The 17,819-nt window shown below is 56.3% G+C and overlaps 1 protein-coding gene across 2 annotated transcripts in view; it reads left to right on the top strand.

Moving 5' to 3' along the window:
- RGS6 (regulator of G protein signaling 6) overlaps window positions 1-17,172 on the top strand; it is a 492,828-nt gene extending 475,656 nt beyond the window's left edge. Inside the window, exons 18-19 of one of the 2 annotated variants that reach the window (XM_036258187.1) lie at window positions 7,984-8,050; window positions 16,739-17,172. In XM_036258187.1, coding sequence (XP_036114080.1) covers window positions 7,984-8,050; window positions 16,739-16,923 — 252 coding nt within the window. In that variant the 3' untranslated portion in view covers window positions 16,924-17,172. The remainder of the gene's footprint in view (window positions 1-7,983; window positions 8,051-16,738) is intronic. The other variant, XM_036258184.1, reaches the window with a different exon arrangement.
- The last annotated feature ends 647 nt before the right edge of the window (window positions 17,173-17,819 follow it).

Consider the following 17,819-nt stretch of genomic DNA (forward strand, 5'->3'; position numbering starts at 1 on the left):
GGGAAATGGGGCTGCTGGCCTGAGCCGGCCACACAGGAGGCTCGAGGAGAGTGGAGATGAGGAGCAAGACCAGGTGTGTGCACCCCTTCAAAGAGAGCATCACAGCTGAGTTTGTCAAGGTGCTCCTTGGAATGGGAACAGCAAGGGTAGGGGCTGAGGGAGCCTTGGCATGTGCCAACTGGCATCTCTGCAACAGGCATTTCTGTCCTGTCTGCCAAGAAATGCAGCAGGAAAGTCAGATGGAGACCAGGAAGCTCTGGGAGCCAACTGTCACCCACTCTCCCCCTCCCCTCCCCCACCTGCCCTCCCTCTCCCTCTCCTCCCTGCCCAGCTAACAGCCAAGGAAAAGCTAATGAGAGCTCAAAGAAGTCAGCAGCTCCTCCCCTCCCCCACCCCCTCCCAGGCAGCAAGAAGAAAGCCCCGCTCCAGGCCCAGGTGCTGACCCAGAAGTGGACGACTGAGGCCCCTGGCAGGCGCAGCAGAAGGCAGACACCCAGGGTGTTCAGCGAACCTGGCATTGGCCGCTCCTGCCGAGGAGGTTACTTTCCACTGCCCCTCCCCCAGGGGCGGGGAACAGCATGCACTCTGGTGGAATAAGCTCTCAAATACCGAGACCCAGCAGAGCCTCCAGGGAGCTTTGACCTCAGTTGAAAAAACACTCTCCAGCCTTCTGCAAGGGACAATTGGCTAAAAACACTTACACGGGTGGGTTTTGATTGCAGACAGTCTTTGGGTCCCTTTGGGACCACTGGATCACAGACTAGACTGCCAACATCTCCCATATCAGAGGCCCGAGGTTCAGCAGTAGGAACCCCCGGCCTGCCTCCAGATGGAAGTAGACGTTCACAGCAGTATTTGAGAGAGAAAGCATGAAAATCTTCCTCTGTGGGGCAGCAAGGACTTCTCCTGGGACTTTGTGAAGCTCCTCGGCAGCCCCCATGCAGAGTGACTTCTTTTTCGAGCCTTAACCTACTAGCTGTGTGGCCTCAGGCAAATCACTCACCCTCTCTGAGCACTGGTTTTCTCCTCTGTGCAATGGCTTGCACTAGATCATCTCTATGGTCTTTTCCAGCTGTTAGTGTCTACAGACCTGTGCTTCTCTCCATCCTGAGATTTCTGAGCTGCGCTAATCATTCTCAGAATGAGAGAGGAGCTGCCTTCCTGCCCGGGAAGGGGCTGCCAGCCTTTGAGGTCAGGAAATAAGCTGTGGAGAGAACTGAGTTGGGTGTGCATTTGAAATGTTTTGACAAGGACCAGAGGATAAAGCACCAGAACAGAGAGTGCCTGCAGCTGGCTGCTCCCCGCGTTGCTCTGGGCTCCCCTCACACTGGGACCCCAGGAGGGCACTGCGCCAGCCCTGCAGCCCCCTCCTTTCTGGGGTGGACACCCAGCCTGGTGTGTCAGGGGTGGGGGCGAGGTCAGCTGGGCAGAGGAGAGGGCTCCAGTGGGGGTGCTGCCGCCTCACGGTGCATTGTGGGGCGTGGAAAAGGATGAAATTTGAGCACTTGGGGACCTCAGCATCACTCTTGGGCTCACCTGCCACCACGCCTTCCGGTTCCCTGGAGACTCTGGGCCAGCTCCTCACTGTCCTCTCTGAGAGCCATGCGATCCTGTCTCCCTGGCCCCTGCCCTCCCTCTCCATCTTGGCTCTGAGTACTTTGAAAATGCATATTCGATACTATAATTTTGTAGTTGAAAAAGGAAAATGTCTATTTTTTATAAACAAGCTAAAATGTGAGACAACTGAATCAGCTTGGCTGGTAGGATACAGAGAAGACAAACCGAGGAAGCTTCAACGCGACGGGGGGTGGAGGCTCCTTCTGGAACTCTGGGGAGGAGTGAGGTTTTTATTTATCAAAAAGGGTCAGAGATTGTCATTTTTTAGTAACTCAGCCCTAGGCCCTGCCACTTTCTGGGAACAAGGACTGATCCCCCCCACCCCCCGCCAGCTGTTGCTGTTGGTGGTTCAACCTGTCAACCAAAAGCAGCCAAGAGCGCCCTCCCCATGGAGTGCCACTTCAAGAAGACACACAGTGGGACTCAGCCCCCCCACGGGGACTCAGGGGAGCAAGGCTCTGCCGGCAGCGCCTGCCTCCTCCCCCACCACCCAGGCCCCTCCTGCCTCCTGACCGAGCGGAGCGGTGAAGTGTGGACCCAAGTCCTCTGCGCAGGAAGGCGCAGCTGTGTGTTCACAGCCACTGGCTCGGCTCCCAAAGCACGTCCTCTGCCAGCCTCCGAGGGCGGGCTGGGGGCACACTGCGTGTGTGTGCCAGGAATCTATTTGGGGAGGTGGCCTGCAGCCCTTTGCCATAGCCGAGCCTTCCTCCATCCCGCCCTCAGGAGAGATCCTTCTGGAAGCAGCTCTCACGGTAGAAGTGGCGTGTGGGGCTGCGGGGTTTCAGCCTGCCCTTGCTCGCGTCCAGTCAGACGTGGACAGCTCTGGGCTCCCATCTGTCCAGTGAGAAGACAGAGGACGTGACCGCAGGGCCCTCAGCGGGACGGGCAGCGGGAAGTGCAGACCGCTCGGGGGACAGGTCGCCCACTTCTGCAGCGGGTGGAAGCCACCTCCGTCCTGGCCCTGGCAGGGGAGCATGGCACCACCCAAGGGGCAGGAGAAAGCGCCAGGCAGGCGTTAGGCTTTGGAACAGCAGGAACCTGGGAAGGGGACAAAGCTGCCAAAGTCAAGGTCAGGGAGAAGAGACCCCACTCTGCCCGTGTCCAAACTGCAGAGGTAGAAGTCAGAGAGCTCGCGGTCCAAGGTCGAAGGCTGAGACGGGAGACCGCCACCCATTCCCCCCAAAGTGAGCTCCCGGGGAACGCCACGTGGCGTCTTCCCCGTTTTTAAGCAGCTAATGAGTATCTTTGGTCGTAATCGAGTTTGGGAAGCATGGCGTGCTGGAAGGAGGAAAGGACACAGATCTGCACGGAGGAACTGTCTGCAAAATGTTGCTACGAAGCAGAATGGTCAGTGGGACAGCGAGGAGAGCTCGGAGCAGCGGGACTTTCAGCTTAGTGACGTTACCCGAAGGCCAGTGAGAGAAAGGCCCCTGGGTGTCTGTCCAGTGGTTCCTGAATGGGTGGAAGGCGGACAGGGCGGGACTGTGCAGCCACCCAGCAGGGCAGGGGCAGGGGCAGACAGCAGGGATTCTTTCATGGCCCCGAGTCACAGTCAGCGCATTTGGCCGGAGCCAGGACACCACGGCCCCAGACAGGATGGGCCTCGTCGTTGTGATATCTGGCAGGAACTCTCCACACCCCCATCAGCCTGGTTACTGTACAAGGATGACTGCCATAACCACACCCTCTGCTCCATAGAGTATTTGTGACCTGACATTAGTCCACTAAGGCTGAAAGAATGTCCATTTCTGCCCCTCTCCCTTCACCTTTATCCCGCTATGTTCGCCCGTCATTAGGTAAATCAGTATATCCACAGTGTCTTCGCGGCTGGTAAGAGGGCAGATCCACAGATCTCTGTCAACAGGGAAGACAGCTTCTGGGTGTGGCCACGGGGTCCAGCCACCGCCCTGTCCTACCCAACATCCTTTTTGATGACTTGGGTGAAGAGACAGACATGCCGAGCCTGTTTAAAGACCCAAACCTGGAAGGTATCGCTCATTTGGTAGATAACGTGCTTTTTTTGAAAAGCATCTCCTTCAGGTGGGATGATGGGTCAGAAACAACTAGATAAAATTCATGTTAGAAAAGAATTCAGTCTCACAACTACAGGGTGGCATTTGAATCCTTCACTGAAAGTCAAGTAAAAGAGAACATTCTGGGGATGTAGTTGACTGCAAGCTTAATATAGGCAAAAGCAGGAGGCAATCACTTTTTTTAAAAGCAGCATTAGGCCCTGGCCGGTTTGGCTCAGCGGTTAGAGCATCGGCCTGCGGTCCAGAGAGACCCTGGTTCGGTTCCCACTAAGGGCATGTACCTCGGTTGCAGTTTATCCCCGGCCCTAGTTGGGTCGTGCATGCAGGAGGCAGCCACTCGATGTGTCCCTTTCACATCGATGTTTCTCTCTCTCTCTCTCTCTCTCTCTCTCTCTCTCCCACTCTATCTGAACAAAAAAATGGAAAAATGTCCTCGGGCAAGGATAAAACTAAAATAAAAGCAACGTTAGGCTGCAATGACGAACGTGGCGCGGTCAGGAGACAGATCGGTTCGCTGTGCCGTGTTGCTCCAGGCAGGGTGGCGTCTCGGTTCTCAGTCCTGCATTTTATCCAGAACTTGAACAATCTAGAGAAAGTTCAGAGAGAATGACTGGGCATCTGGAAGCCATGTCGGCTCAGAGTGAAGTAGATGAAGATGCTTAGCCCCTGAGAAGACTCGAGATAACCATCGTGAGGTAAACTTGTGTGTCCTCCAGAGTGAGTGGGTATTTCTGGATTGTTCCAGACACAGCTAGAACAAAGGGGGAAGGTGTGGGGAGGCTCACTCCACCTAAGCATATCGAACAGGAGCAACTTCCCAGCAGTGGGATGTCACCTGGAGGAACAGGGAGCTCCCTGGAGACACTCAGAAGCTGGATGGCCAAGGACACTTCAGAACAGGTTTATGCATTGGATTCCATCCTCTCTTCCCGCCGGGGTCCTCCGATGCATTAAATATGTGTTAAATGGATCCTACTGCATTTTATCCTGTGGTTTATAAATAAGCCGTGGAAAAGAAGAATGGATCACACGGAGGGAGTTTGCTGAGACCGCCTCGAGGGTGGACAAGCCAGATGAGGACACTCAACGCAAGGGCAACTGTCAAGGAGGGGAATGACTGCCCTTCGCGTGTCGCCCTTGCCTGGTGCCGGTTTTTTGTTTTTTGGGTTTTGTTTTGTTTTTTCTTAAGCCAATTGCTGCTGCTGCAGCTGAGTCCTGGACAACGGGCTCTCCCCTGAACGCCGGGAGGGAGGTCAGCGAGCAGGCGCCCACAGGAGGCTGAGCACACTGGGTGGGCATGTGCGCAGGGCACCCTGGCTCTGCGCTGGAGAACCCTCGGCCTGGCGTTATTCCGACCCAGAAAAGGTGTTTGTTGAAAACAGGAAAGATGATAAAGCCAGTTGCCGATTTCAGGTGTGCAAGTTGCCACGGAAAGCACCTCTGCCTGGCCAGGAGCAGAGCCGGCCCAGGGGCCTTAGACCAGGAGAAACTGCCCTCCCGAGGCCCCTCCCCCCGGGCCCCGCCTTGGGGACTCACCCTCAGCCCCACCGGAAGGGAAGGGCTCTCCTGTCACACACTCTGCCCAGCTGCCCCAGGACCCGCCGAGGCAAAAGGCACTGCCCTCTCGGGAGCGTCACGGGCTGCTTTCAGCTCCTCGTGAGGCTGTGTGATTATGGTGATCGTAGCTTATGGCTGTTTCCTCTCCTCATCTTCTGCTCTCAGATTCTTTAAGGCCTCTCATTAAACATGGTAATCCTGGTAAAGTCAGTCAAGTTTTCATAAGACATGTTTTAAAGCTAACGCAAACCCAGAGTCGACTGTCACTACATCCTGCAGACGCTCCTTCAAACCGGTGAGGCACGTGCGTGGGCAGAGGAGGCGGGGCGGGGCAGGGGACCCAGGGCACACCCACGCTCTTTCACAGGGTTGGAGAACCTTTCTTCACCCTCCCCTGGCCTTTCCCATTTGCACGAAGAGCGCGGTGCGGCTGAACCCCCATGCCCATGGGGAGAGAGAGCATCAGGCCGGGATCGCGGGCCTGGCCTCTCCGTCCTTGCAGGTGAAGCTGGGAACCCGGGTGGAGCAGCCAGTGAAAACCTCAGCCCGACCTTGTAACCGGCAGGGAAACCAGCGGGGAAATTGATAGGTTCTGGCTCCGGGATGACCCTGGAAGGTTCCACACTGGGACAGCCGCAGTTCTACATGTGGAAAGGAGCCCATTGTTTGCATCTGAGGTCATAGCTGGGTGGAGGTCCCTTGGTCGTGACAAGCTGCAGAGCCCTCCACCGTCGCTTTCCTGAATTGTTTCTGGATCTATAGGGCCTTACGAGAAGGATCACGGGAGGGGTGCAGGCGGGGTGGTGGCCACGAGAGCCCCAGCTGCCCTTCAGCTGCTTTGCTCGGGTTTGGTGGCAGGTCGCCTTCCTGTCCATCCTGGCAGGACACACGGATGATGCACAGCGAGCAGCACCTTGTCCCGGCCGGGGTGTGATTAGACAGGCTTCGCTTGGCCCCTCGTGGCTGCCTCCCCTGAGCCCTCCAGATCCCCTGAGCCCGTCCGTAGCCAGCCACATGGGGTGTGACTAAGCACCACCAGCCAGCCGGGGTTAGATGCTGTTGCAAACCTGGCAGCAATATTTCCCCAACCGCATTCTCGTCCCCTGCGGAAATGACCTGCTGGCCTGGCCCACTGATATCAACGCCCCTTCCACGTCCACCACAGTGCAGATGTGGGCTGAGTTAGGGGCGGGCAGCCCTGGCTGAACCCCATCTCTCCACCCGGCGGGCACTCACGTGCCCGATGGCATAACGAAGCCTACTGCACCGAGTGGCTGTTGGCATTAAATAAGGGCATGGCAGTAGTGGCTTCCATTTGGGGGGGCTCATCGTGTTATATGTACTGTGGGCATCTACGTCATGCTGGGCTTGGCCCGAGAGGGACTTCGGTTCTACCCCAGCTCTACCACTGAGCTGGGTGACACAGGCAGCTCGTGGCAAAGGAGAGAGAAGAGGAAATGAAGTGGGGAAAAGTACATAAGGTGCTTAGCACAGTGTTTGTAGGCTGTGTGCTCAAGCACAGTTCTCTGTGCTATCATTTTCATTATTATGACTGTCAGCAGCCCATGCTTACTTCTTGTTACCTTATTTAATGTCCAACAATCTTCTGCAAGGAAGGTATCATAGTTATTTAGTAGTTAAGGATGGGCAGGGGGGTGTCTCATATATGACAATGTGTGTACAGCACATTTATTTATTACAGTGACCAGCTCGATGAACTACTCAATAAATACTAGCTATTATTGTTGGCTTGTTTTTAAAGTTGGCCCAGAGAGCCGGTTTCTCTGCTTTCCCTGGGAACGGAGGGACTGCGGTGCCCAGCAGGCCAGCTCTGCCCTGTGGTTGATCTCCCGGGTCCCCAGGCACTTGCTGGAAGTGCTGGGGTCTGTGGGGCTGGCAGCTGTGGGGAGGCGGCAGTGGGGAGCCACAGGGAACGGAGCACATTGGCAGAACCCAGCATCGCCCACCCTACTGGGGTGTGGAACCCTAAGATGCCTCCTGCTTCCAGACACAAGCCAGAAATAGTTCTCCCCGTGATAGGAGCATGAAATCCAACCCTCCAGATGTAGCGCTCGGCACAGCAGAAGCCTCGTTCCCAGAGACCGTCTCCTCTCAGCTGTCTGCCCACCTGGGCGCTCCGAGCAGGGCAGCCTCCCCAAGGCCACTAGCTCCACCTGCCAGGTAGACAAAGGCTTCTATTTTTTAGCCACAGCCTCTAAGGTGGGGCTGCTGGAGGAGTCAGGAGCAGGTGACGGGGGTGCTTTGAAATCCCAGTGACCAGACCCCTGGGGTGCACGCTCCTCCTGCCGATAGCATTGACAGAAACAGAAGCTGAGAGGTCATTTCCACGGACACAAACGGCTTTTCCCTGGGGAGAATTCAGGTTTTATATATGTACCTTAAGGCAAATGCTCTAAGTTCGTGGTGTTTGTCAAAGACGAGCATCGTAGGAGCCTGACGTCAGAGGTCCACAGCCAATCCCGTGGTTGCTTATGCACCTTGCATGAGATGCTTGCGTAAGTGGCTGCGGTGTAAACGTGCGCATGGCGTGTACACAGTTGCATACGTGGATGCCCGTGCTGCCTGCCTGAGAGACGCCTCGGCGTTCAGTGTATGGTCCGTGTGCAACATACGCTGCAGCCCGCATGTCGTCTGAGCATGGCTTGCACGCCCGCCGCAGCTGTGTCTGGGCAGGGGCTCCCCTGAGCACAGGTCTTCATGGTTGCAGCTGGATAAGTTATTCTTCACTTCCCTTCCTAAAAACACAATTGCCTAGTGCTGCTGGCGCAGAGTCAGAATGGCCGCTGCATTTCACCCCCGAGGTGGCTTCCTTCCGGCAGTGGGTGAGTGACCCCGGCGTCCGCACTCTCTGACCTTCCTGGGGATCCTTCTGCGCAGAAGCTGCTGCAGAATCTGGAGGTGGATCTGTTTGTCCGTGGGCTCGTCTCGCCCACCTCTCCCGTTTCACAGCCTCGCCCCATAGACAGTCGGCGGCACCCGGGTTTTTGGTGTCCGCTTTTTTCCTGCCCATTTTTTGCGCCCATAGTATTTTCTTCCAAAGAAACAAGAGCTGAGGGGCCCAGAGGTGACATTGAGCCCCTTGTCCCAGAGACAATGTACAAATAGTGTCTTTAGGTATTGATCCTGTAATCACTTCTAGACCCCTGGCAGAGCAGAGCAGACAGGCCCACCACCTTGGAAGATGCTCTTACACCCAACAGCAGCATCCTCAGGCGTCATCTCCCAGATGCAGCTCCCGTAGCCCTTCCTCCGTGGCCCGCGGCCAGTCCTGCGGGAACTGGGCAGTCTCACAGCCGGTGTAGTTGGCGCTAATTGGAGTAAAGCCGATCCGCCTGCCCCTCCACAGGGCAGAAGGCAAGGCAGCCACCCATCCGCTGCCCCACGGGGACCAAAAGCATCGAGGGACACGTGAAAAGGGTCTATAGGGAAGTGAGAAGGTTCTCTGTGGCTAGGAATTCCATGAGCCCAAGTTTCTATCCAGAGATCTCTTGAAAAATGCTGTTTGACAGGTCGGTCCCCTGCTGCACTTTTCCAGGTTAGAAATACATGTATGAGAAATACCTGCAGAACCATGTTCCCGGGGGGAGGAGGGGAGAGAAAGGGGCTGGTCCTCTTTGCATATGTGTCCAAACGGACATGGGCATTCGTGGAATTATTCCGCTTCTGGGCGGGTGGGGTGGTCAGCATGCTGGCTGCCTGTGCCTTCAATGCTCTGCCTCGGCGCTGGACGGACCAAGGACCCCAACCAGTGGACATGTTTGGGGTGAATGTGTTTGCAGATGAGAAGCACCTGAAGGAGGGCAGATTTAGCAACCCTCACCCCTGTAGCCATACTCAGGGATCACCTGAGCTTCCGAGTTGGAAAAAAGTAGCATCAAGCTGTTGCCAGTAGCAACACAGTCATGTCCCGGTTTCCTTGTGTCTTTTGACCTTTGCCTGATTTGGAGTAACCAGAGCTGAGATGCCAAAGTACGTTTGCGGAGGAGGAGGAGGAGGAGGAGGAGGAGGAGGAGGAGGAGGAGGAGAAGGGAGGAGGAGGAGGAGGAGAAGGGAGGAGGAGGAGGAGGAGGAGGAGGAGGAGGGAGGAGGAGGAGGAGGAGGAGAAGGGAGGAGGAGGAGGAGAAGGGAGGAGGAGGAGGAGAAGGGAGGAGGAGGAGGAGAAGGGAGGAGGAGGAGGAGGAGGAGAAGGGAGGAGGAGGAGGAGAAGGGAGGAGGAGGAGGAGAAGGGAGGAGGAGGAGGGAGGAGGAGGAGGAGGAGGAGGAGGAGGGAGGAGGAGGAGGAGAAGGGAGGAGGAGGAGGAGGAGAAGGGAGGAGGAGGAGGAGAAGGGAGGAGGAGGAGGAAGAGGGAGGAGGAGGAGGAGGAGGAGGAAGAGAGGGGGAGGAGGAGGAGGAGAGGAGGAGGAGAGGAGGAGGAGGAGGAGGAGGCAGCGGAGGAGGAGGAGATGGAGGAGGGGGAGGAGGAGAGAAAAAGGCAGGCGTCGCGGGGCCACCGGGAGGCACGCTGCCGAGGGGCTTCACGCGGACCGCCCCCCTCGCACCACTCCAGTCCCACGAGGACTTCCTGGAGCTGGGTGTGGAAAGAGCACCTGCCTGTCCGGTCAGAACCGGAGGAGGGAGATAAGAGGGGTCCGGTAGTAAGAGGCAGCATTTCTCCTGCACCACGAGAAACGGCGATGGGAGATGGGAGTGGGAACGGGGGCGGGCGCCTGAGCCTGGGCACTGCGCCACCAGTGTGGGCACGGCTGCCGAGCCTCTGCCCGTCCTGGCAGGCCCACCTGGTTCCAGGTTTGTCCCTGCACTTCCGGAGACCGGGAGGGAGCTCTCCCACCACCCACCAGAGGCCGCCTGTGCAGAGCCCGTGCGTGGAGAGGGATGGGGGACAGGAGCCAGAGATGCCAGGAGCAGAACCAGGGAGGGCTTCCCCGGCCTGGCCGGGACACCCCAAGTTTTAAAATTACTTTTACATTTTATTTTGCTAAAGAGTTCAAGCTTATTTTTTTAAAAATCCTCGCTCCAGGATATGTTTTCATTGATTTTTAGAGAGAGAGAGAGAGAAACAGCGATGTGAGAGAAAAACATTGATTGATTGCCTCCCATACACACCCCGGCCAGGGATTGAATCTGCAGCCTAGTATGTGCCCTGACTGGGAATCAAACCCATGACCTTTTGGTGTATGGGATGCTGCTCCAACCAACTGAGCCACGCAGCCAGGACACCCCAATTTAGGCACTGGTTCCCACTGGAGTAAGGCAGTTCTGTCTGCCCCTCCTTAGAAAGGTAAACATCACACCTGCTTCTCGCCTCCCTGGAACGGTTGCTATGGAGACCCCAGAGGCATTGGCACCAGTAACACAGGGCCACAAACAAAGTGGTGGCTTCACCTGGCCCGTCAGCAGCCACCGCCGGAGTGGCGCGGGTGAACATGGAGGAGTCCTTAGTCCCTCAGTGTTCCCATCTGCCTCCTTTTTTGAGAGCGATGGTCAAATACAGGTAGAGGTTTCTGGGTCTTGAGGCCGACCCGCTCAGCTGTGCCCTGACTCGCTGCATGCTCTCAGGCAACAGGTTCGAGCTCTGTTTGAGCCAGTGTCCCCATCTGTCCCCGGGGGGGGGGGATGGAACACCTGCAGTCAGGGCGGTGTGGGCATTAGCACAGGTGTCGGCGACATGTCTAGTGTGCTTGACACACAACAGCTGCTCAATGTTCAGTCCGTGGTGACTGTCCTCAATGGCAAACCTGTGTCCCTGGTCATGCGACCAACCCACCCTGCCACCACCACAATCTGGGAGAGCTGAAGAGGAGGGCACTTGAGAAGGGCCACCCCATTGGGCAGGAATAAGAAATTCAAAGAGAAAGTCCCTGGGTGATCGGGGGTAGGCTGGTCCTTTCGACTTTAGTTCAGATAGGAGGGCTGGCAACCCACCTTTCCTAAATTAAAATCTCTCAAAGGAGAAAAAAAGCACTGTAGTTGACAATGCAGGCTTGTCGGGAATCTGAATCTGCTGTGGTCCCGGTGACATGTTGTGAGCGTCACTTTCAGAGGACGTGACGGCTGGCAGATTCCACACACGGGAGGGACCACCTGTTCGTGGGGCAGACCCTGGTTCGTAGCACCGTCCTATACGTCAGCTGGTGGGTCGTGGCAGGAGAATCCGTTATTTTTATGTTAAGTATAGTCCTTATTTCTTAAACAGGCTTAGATGTACATGAATGTATATTAATTCTTCAGCCAGTGAACTTTTTTATTAATCGAATTTTCACCTATCTCTCGATTTTCTTATTTGGGTGTTGTTTTATGTTTGTGGCATCTTATTTTTTAAAAGCCCAATAAAGAGAATATTTTAAAACCAAATAAAATGCCCTTTAGCTCCTGAGAGAGATCAGAAAGCTTGGCAAGGGCCCCGGGAGAAATACAGACCCAGGGATGGATCCGGCCCTCCCTGCCGAAGGCGAAACAGCCCAGCAGCCCCGCCCCCCCGCCCCCCCCCCCCCCCGCTCCCCCCCCCCCCCCCCCCCCCCGCCCCAGCTCTGCCCTGGGCCAGCAGGCTGCCGTCTTTGACTTGTCCCATAGCCTGGTTTTCCCATCCATCTGCCCACCTCGCCTCACAAAGTTCAATAGAGGGTGACAGAGATGGAGAGTTGAACATTTTTTTAAACTATTCTATATGAAGTATGGATTTTTCTACCATCCCCTGCCGGAGTTTCTCAGACCTCCAAATTATCCCAAGCAAATGGCACTTTCCCTGATTTTAAACATCATCGAGAAAGGAGAGGCCACCACACTCCTTACACTCCCTTTTGAAATCCTTCCTTTCACTTTGCTCTGAGGAAAGGGGGCGCCAACCTCCAGGAAAGCCACCGATGAAGCTGAGCGGGGCCGTGGCTTCTCCCTGCTGCCGAGCCCACGTCAGGCCCTTCCCTTTCCATCTGGCTCTGGGCTCCTGACTGCTCTCCTCAGCAAGTTCCCCAGCCCTGTGATTCCACACAGACTCATCATTTATAAATGTGAGCGTCATGTGCTGCTAGATGACCTTCAGTCTCCTTGGGAGGACAGCTCATCCCTGGGGCCTCCCATGTCTTGTCTGCTGAGGTCACTTGGTGAGCCCTGTTCAGCAAAACGCAATTTTTCTTTAGCAAGGATGACAATGCCCGTGTGTCCCAACCAGGTGATCAGTTTGAATGGATCGAGGCTAGAAATGCATTCTGTTGCAAATTCTAGTTCCCCAAATAGGAGAACCTGGGTTTCTCCTCCACTGGAAGGGAAGCATTGAATTTAACTGATTGGCAGTGGGGTCAGCCACTGAAAAAAGGGTGGCGTAGGAAATTTCAAAGCAAAATGCGATCACTGGGATGCTGTTCTAGTTTTTTTTCTGTTGAGGTATAACTACATATAGCAAAATGCACACATCTGAAATGTGTGGCTCCGTGAATCCGACAAATGTATGCACCAGTGTAACCTACACCCCATCACCCCAGAAAGTTCCCTCATGCCCCCTCCAGTCAGTTTCGTCATCTCCCCCAGAGGCAACCACGGTTCATTTCTGTCACCATGGTAGCGTTGATTTAGACTTGGTGGCCTTGAGATCTGTAACTTTGGCCTTAGGTCATTTGGGAAAATCAGCAAGAGAATCTCATCAGCAGCTCAGAGGTCTTTACCCCCTCTTAGCATTGTAAAGGGTCCTGCCTGAGCCCCTAGTGCTTGGCTCTGCTGCTCCCAATATACCCTCTGACCCCAGGGCTACCCTCTGAGCCACAGCCCTTCTCCCAGCTAAGAGTTTAGCACCAGTCTCCCAGGTAAGTGGCAACAGGCCTTGGTAACCCGGATCGTGCATGTTTGTGGATTAATATCTGCAGGTACAATGCACCGAGCATGTCAGTCAGCATGTTGATTTCCTTTAAAGCGCTGCCCAAAAGGGAGCTATTCCTTGCGTGCCTTTCCTCTTAGCAACAAAGGATCCCATGACCACTTTCGTGCAGGCTTCTAGCCGTCAAGATGGCCACAGAGCTAAAATGATTAGCCAGGGAGGGCGTTGAATGTGTAGGTGTGAGCGAGCCCAGCACTGAGCCCGTGGTCCATGAAACTGAAGGATCCCACATTCCGCTGGGTTGAACTTTGCCAGAGGTCACGAAGGTGAAAAGCGCTTCGTCTGTATGCAAAGCTTTGATGTGTCTGGAATGTACCTTCCGCAGCTCAGTCCTCAATCGCTGTCGATTTTTCACTTGGACAAAGGCTGCCTGCTAATGGCTTCTCCCGCCACCTTCAGCTGCCTCACTCAGCCCGCCAGGGGCCCTGTCTGAGCGGGCGGCAGCATCCCGGTACCAGGTCCCGTTCCCAGCTGACCGGTGCTGAGGAACATCCCACATTCAGACCCCGAAACAACAGCTTCCCCTGGGACTGTGAGAAATGGCAGGCGGAGGCAGGCCTCCCCTCCTACGTGCGGCCTCTAGAAGCGCCGAACTGGAGGCAGGGTGGAGGGGAAGAAGGGAAGAGCCCCAGAAGGCATGGGCGGGGCTTCTCCTCTCTGGGCTGCGCAGCAAGCCCCTAGCAGCACAGACCTTGAGACAGCTCATCTCTGAACACAGGTAGCCTCTGCTGTCAGGTTTCACTTTGATCCCTGGGAACCACAGGAATCTCAGCTCTTCAGAAGGGAGGCAGCTGCTGAACTAGAGCGATTGCAGGATTTCTTCCCCGAAGCCCAAGGCCAGGCATCTACCCTGCCTGCGTCCTGCATGAGTAACCACCTTCCAGCCTCACCCGGGAGGTCACTGTGTAGAAGACAGATTGCAGCTGGGCTCAGCTGTGCCACCCCCACCCCCCACCCCACCCCCCGCCAGCCAACCCGAACCTCCGTGACCTCCTTTAGCAGCAACTGGCATTTGGCAAATGTGTGAGCGCAGGAGTGGGGGAAGGGAGAGAAATGCCAAGGAGCAACCACTTGGACTGTGTGTTCTCTAGGCCGGTCAGCTGCACCCCCTGACCCGAAGTCCGGAGAAACAGAAGTAGCTGAGGGGAAGGGGAGGGGCAGAATTGATGGGCTGGCCACAGGTCCTTGGAGTCATAGCTGTGAAGCTGAGCTCCAGGACTGAGGCAGGAAGAGATTAATTAGAGGCTCCAAGCCCAGCCCAGCCCACCCCATAGAACTGGGAGATACGGAGGATGGGGGGCCTCAGGGTCAAATTCAGCTAAAACAAATAGTCACACAGTCCTCCAGAAATAGTCTCCAACCTCCCTCAACCCACAGCCCCCTCTCCAGCCCAAATGACCTCACTAATGAGAAAGAAGCTGTAATGAGGGTTTGGATGCCTGGTAAACCTCACCTCCTTTGTCTCTGGGCTTTTAGCATACCCCTGGACACAGACTGTCAGGCGGAAGCGTCGTGATTTTTTTTTTCATGTCCTCCAGCTAAATCAGAGCCCCAAACGCTGTGTGACCAAGCTGGAACATATGTATTTGGGGACATACTGTGTAATTTGGGGCCCTGGTGGAGGAGGGGTGGAAGTGGTGGGGAGAGGGGAGCCGTATTTGGCGTGTGGTTACTGCAGCGACGGGGGGGGGGGGCAGGCAAAGTGCCTTGGAGTCTCTTGTGTGAGCAGGGATGGGGTAGAGGTTTGTTAGAACTCTCGGACCACGGGGGCCTGGACTATCAGCCCCACATATCCCCAGAGAGGAACTCACGCGCACGCACACAGACACACACACACACACACACACACACAACCACGCTTTCTGCCTTCAGGCCTGCGTTGAGAAGGCACAATCCCAGGTGAACCAAGTGAATGACAAACGCCTGGAGCCCCATCTAAGAAAGGGCAGTCAAGGAGACTGTCGGCTGAGTGTGCCTTGGAATCGGGCTGGGCGAGCCCCGGAGGGCCGCCTCCGCCCTCTGCCGCCACCGTAGCTCTAACCCACTCCACACAGAGGGGCCGCCACCTGCTTCCCGTGATTTGCAAAGACTGGCACTGTCACCCGCTAGGATTTGGTGTTTTTTTAATCTGATTAAAAATCCTTAGCCTAGTATAACTGTATCCTGCTACAGGCTAAGGTTAGTGTATTTCAAGGTTCCGATAAGGTTGGCGATGGGGAGGTTTTGTGTGCGTGTGTGTTAGTGTGTGTGCGTGCGTTTTAAGATGCGGAGCAGAAAGGAAAAGCGTGTCTCACTCCCGACAGTGAGGAAGGAGAGTGACGACAGGGGAGGAAGGAGAGGTAGAGCAGGAGGACAAAGCAGACCCCCCAACAGCTCCTGAGTCAGTTCCAACCCCAGACAAGCTCCCGGCCACGCCATCAGAATTCTCAGAGTCAAGCTGCCGTGTCCCTCCGTGGAGCGCTGAGCCAGACGACACATTGTCCTGCGCCCAGCAAAGTCACGGCCTGTGTCATTGGTTGGTTAGATATGCCCATTATCCATCAATTCATCAATCAGCAGGTTTATTGAGTACCCCACCAGGCTTCACAAGCCTGATCAATGTTTTTAATTACATCCAGCTTACACGCAGCCAAGCCCAGTAAACAAACCGAGCCCTCGCCCCGTTGGAAATGCACAGGAGGAACTGCTGGTCCTCGCAGGAACGGCTGCCGTGCTGACGAGCCTTCTGTGCCGCCTCGTGCAGGGTGGCGGTGTCACTGACCCCCTGTCAATAATGGGCGGCTCTGAGTGTTTTCTCGACACAGTGATCAATGGGCTTGGGCCCAGCCACACTGGATCCCCTAGGCCCCTGTCCAGCGCTGTGGATTTCTGAAGAGGGGGCAGGAAATGGACGCAGTCACCTCCTCCCAGGCATGAGAACAACTGGCCTCTCTCAGGCCCTCTGAGCCCCTTCCACCAGGCCTCACAGTCCCGTTCGTTTTCTTACGACATGGGTTGTAAGGCACGGGCTTGCAGAACTCCTGAGGCGGAGACCCTGGGTACCGCAGAGAGGGGGCCGAGAACCCAGGAGATGGTGGGGTGCCTGTCTGGGGCCCGTGGTGGCAGCTGGTCGCCCACTCTCCGGGTCGCGACGAACACCACTCCCGTCGCCCAGAACTGGGTCGTCGGGAGGGCGCCTGTGTCTCTCCTGCACTGCACACAGGCTCCCAGGGTCTTCTGCATTGAGACTGCTGGTTCCTTCATTAGTTTCCAAACACCCAGATCCTTAGCCCGCATCTGTCTGGGTCAGGCCACCCTCCCTGATCTTGCTGCTCCCCAATCCACCTTTTCCTTCCTCGCTTGAATGAAATCAAGCTCAGGGAGAGCCCACGGGCCTGAAGAGCCACTCTACCTCAGAGCTGAAATGGCTGGTTTGGGGTGAGTGAGATTCCCACACCCCAGAAAGAGCACCAGCAGCGCACCCTCCCCCCAGCCTGCCCCAGACCCCTGGTGGTTCCAGCTGCTGCGGCTCAGGCTCCCAAACCCAGAGAGCAAAGGGGTCAGTGCGCTGAGTCGTGCAACAATTAATTCACCTGTCTGGCTCTCTGTCTCTGTCCCTCTGTGTGTGTGCACCTGTGCGTGCCTCTCTGTCGCCTGTCTCTGCAGGGAAAGTCGCTGGCGGGCAAGCGCCTCACCGGCCTGATGCAGTCCTCCTGACGGTCCCCGCCGCCGCAGGGCCAGGGCCCAAGCCCGAGGAGCCCGAGGACCACACGGGCAGGAGGCGGCGCTCCACATCGGCGGACAGAGTTTCCTTCCGGGGAGATTCGGTCACTGTGAAAGAGAAAGAGTGAGGGCGATGAAGGCAGACACGGTGGGGCAGCGGGAGGACCTGAACACCTGCGGAGCCGGGGGTTGGCCCGGTAGCGGCCGTTTACAACCCTTCCATCCTTGTACAGTAGCAGTGCGCCGACACCCCGTCCTCTAAGAGGTCCTTGTCCCTAACTCGTTCAGGGGAGAACGTTTTGTGGGATGTGGTGACCATCACTTGAGATATACTCTTCTTATCGTCACTCCTCCTACCACCTGGGGGGATCACACTATCCAGCCCACGAAGAAGGACCAGCTGGCCCGAGGACACCCTGTTACACCCCCTTCCCCCACGGTCTCTGGTGCACCCACAGCACCCACCACAGTTACAGCCACCGTGTCCCCATCGCCTCCCGCCTCCCCATCTTTGTGGCCACCTGCCCCCACACAACACGCCCCGAACACGGCGTCTGCACAGAGCGACCTCAAGGATGGCGGGCCCGCAAGTTCCCCCGCCCCGGCCAGCTTCTGGGGGGGCGTCCCCTGCGCGGCTGCCCGCTGGTCCTGTCCACCGTCTCCAGGGCCCACAGCAGAAGCTCCAGTGTAGATGAAAGAGCTTGTGGCGGAACAGATTCTGACCATCTCTTTAAAAATTTATGATTTCCTAACTTATTGGTTTTGCCCCTTTTTCCTTGGTTTGTTCCCTCGTGTTTTACGCGAAATAAACATAGCCATGAACTCAGGGTCCCTGGGGATCCTCCCCTCCATCAGCCCCAGGTGGAAGCTGAGAGGGTTCCCAGCAGGGTCTTTTCTGGGTCCAGGGCTGGCAGCCACCCACTGCGGCGTCCTGCCGCCCGGCCAGGTCCTGCTGGCAGGTCTCAGTGTGAGTGAAGCTGGAGGGGAATCTGCTACAGAGGGACCAGGCCAGGGCCAGATGGGC

Source organism: Molossus molossus, unplaced genomic scaffold, assembly GCF_014108415.1.
Source record: "Molossus molossus isolate mMolMol1 unplaced genomic scaffold, mMolMol1.p scaffold_m16_p_1, whole genome shotgun sequence".
Classification (NCBI taxonomy): domain Eukaryota; kingdom Metazoa; phylum Chordata; class Mammalia; order Chiroptera; family Molossidae; genus Molossus; species Molossus molossus.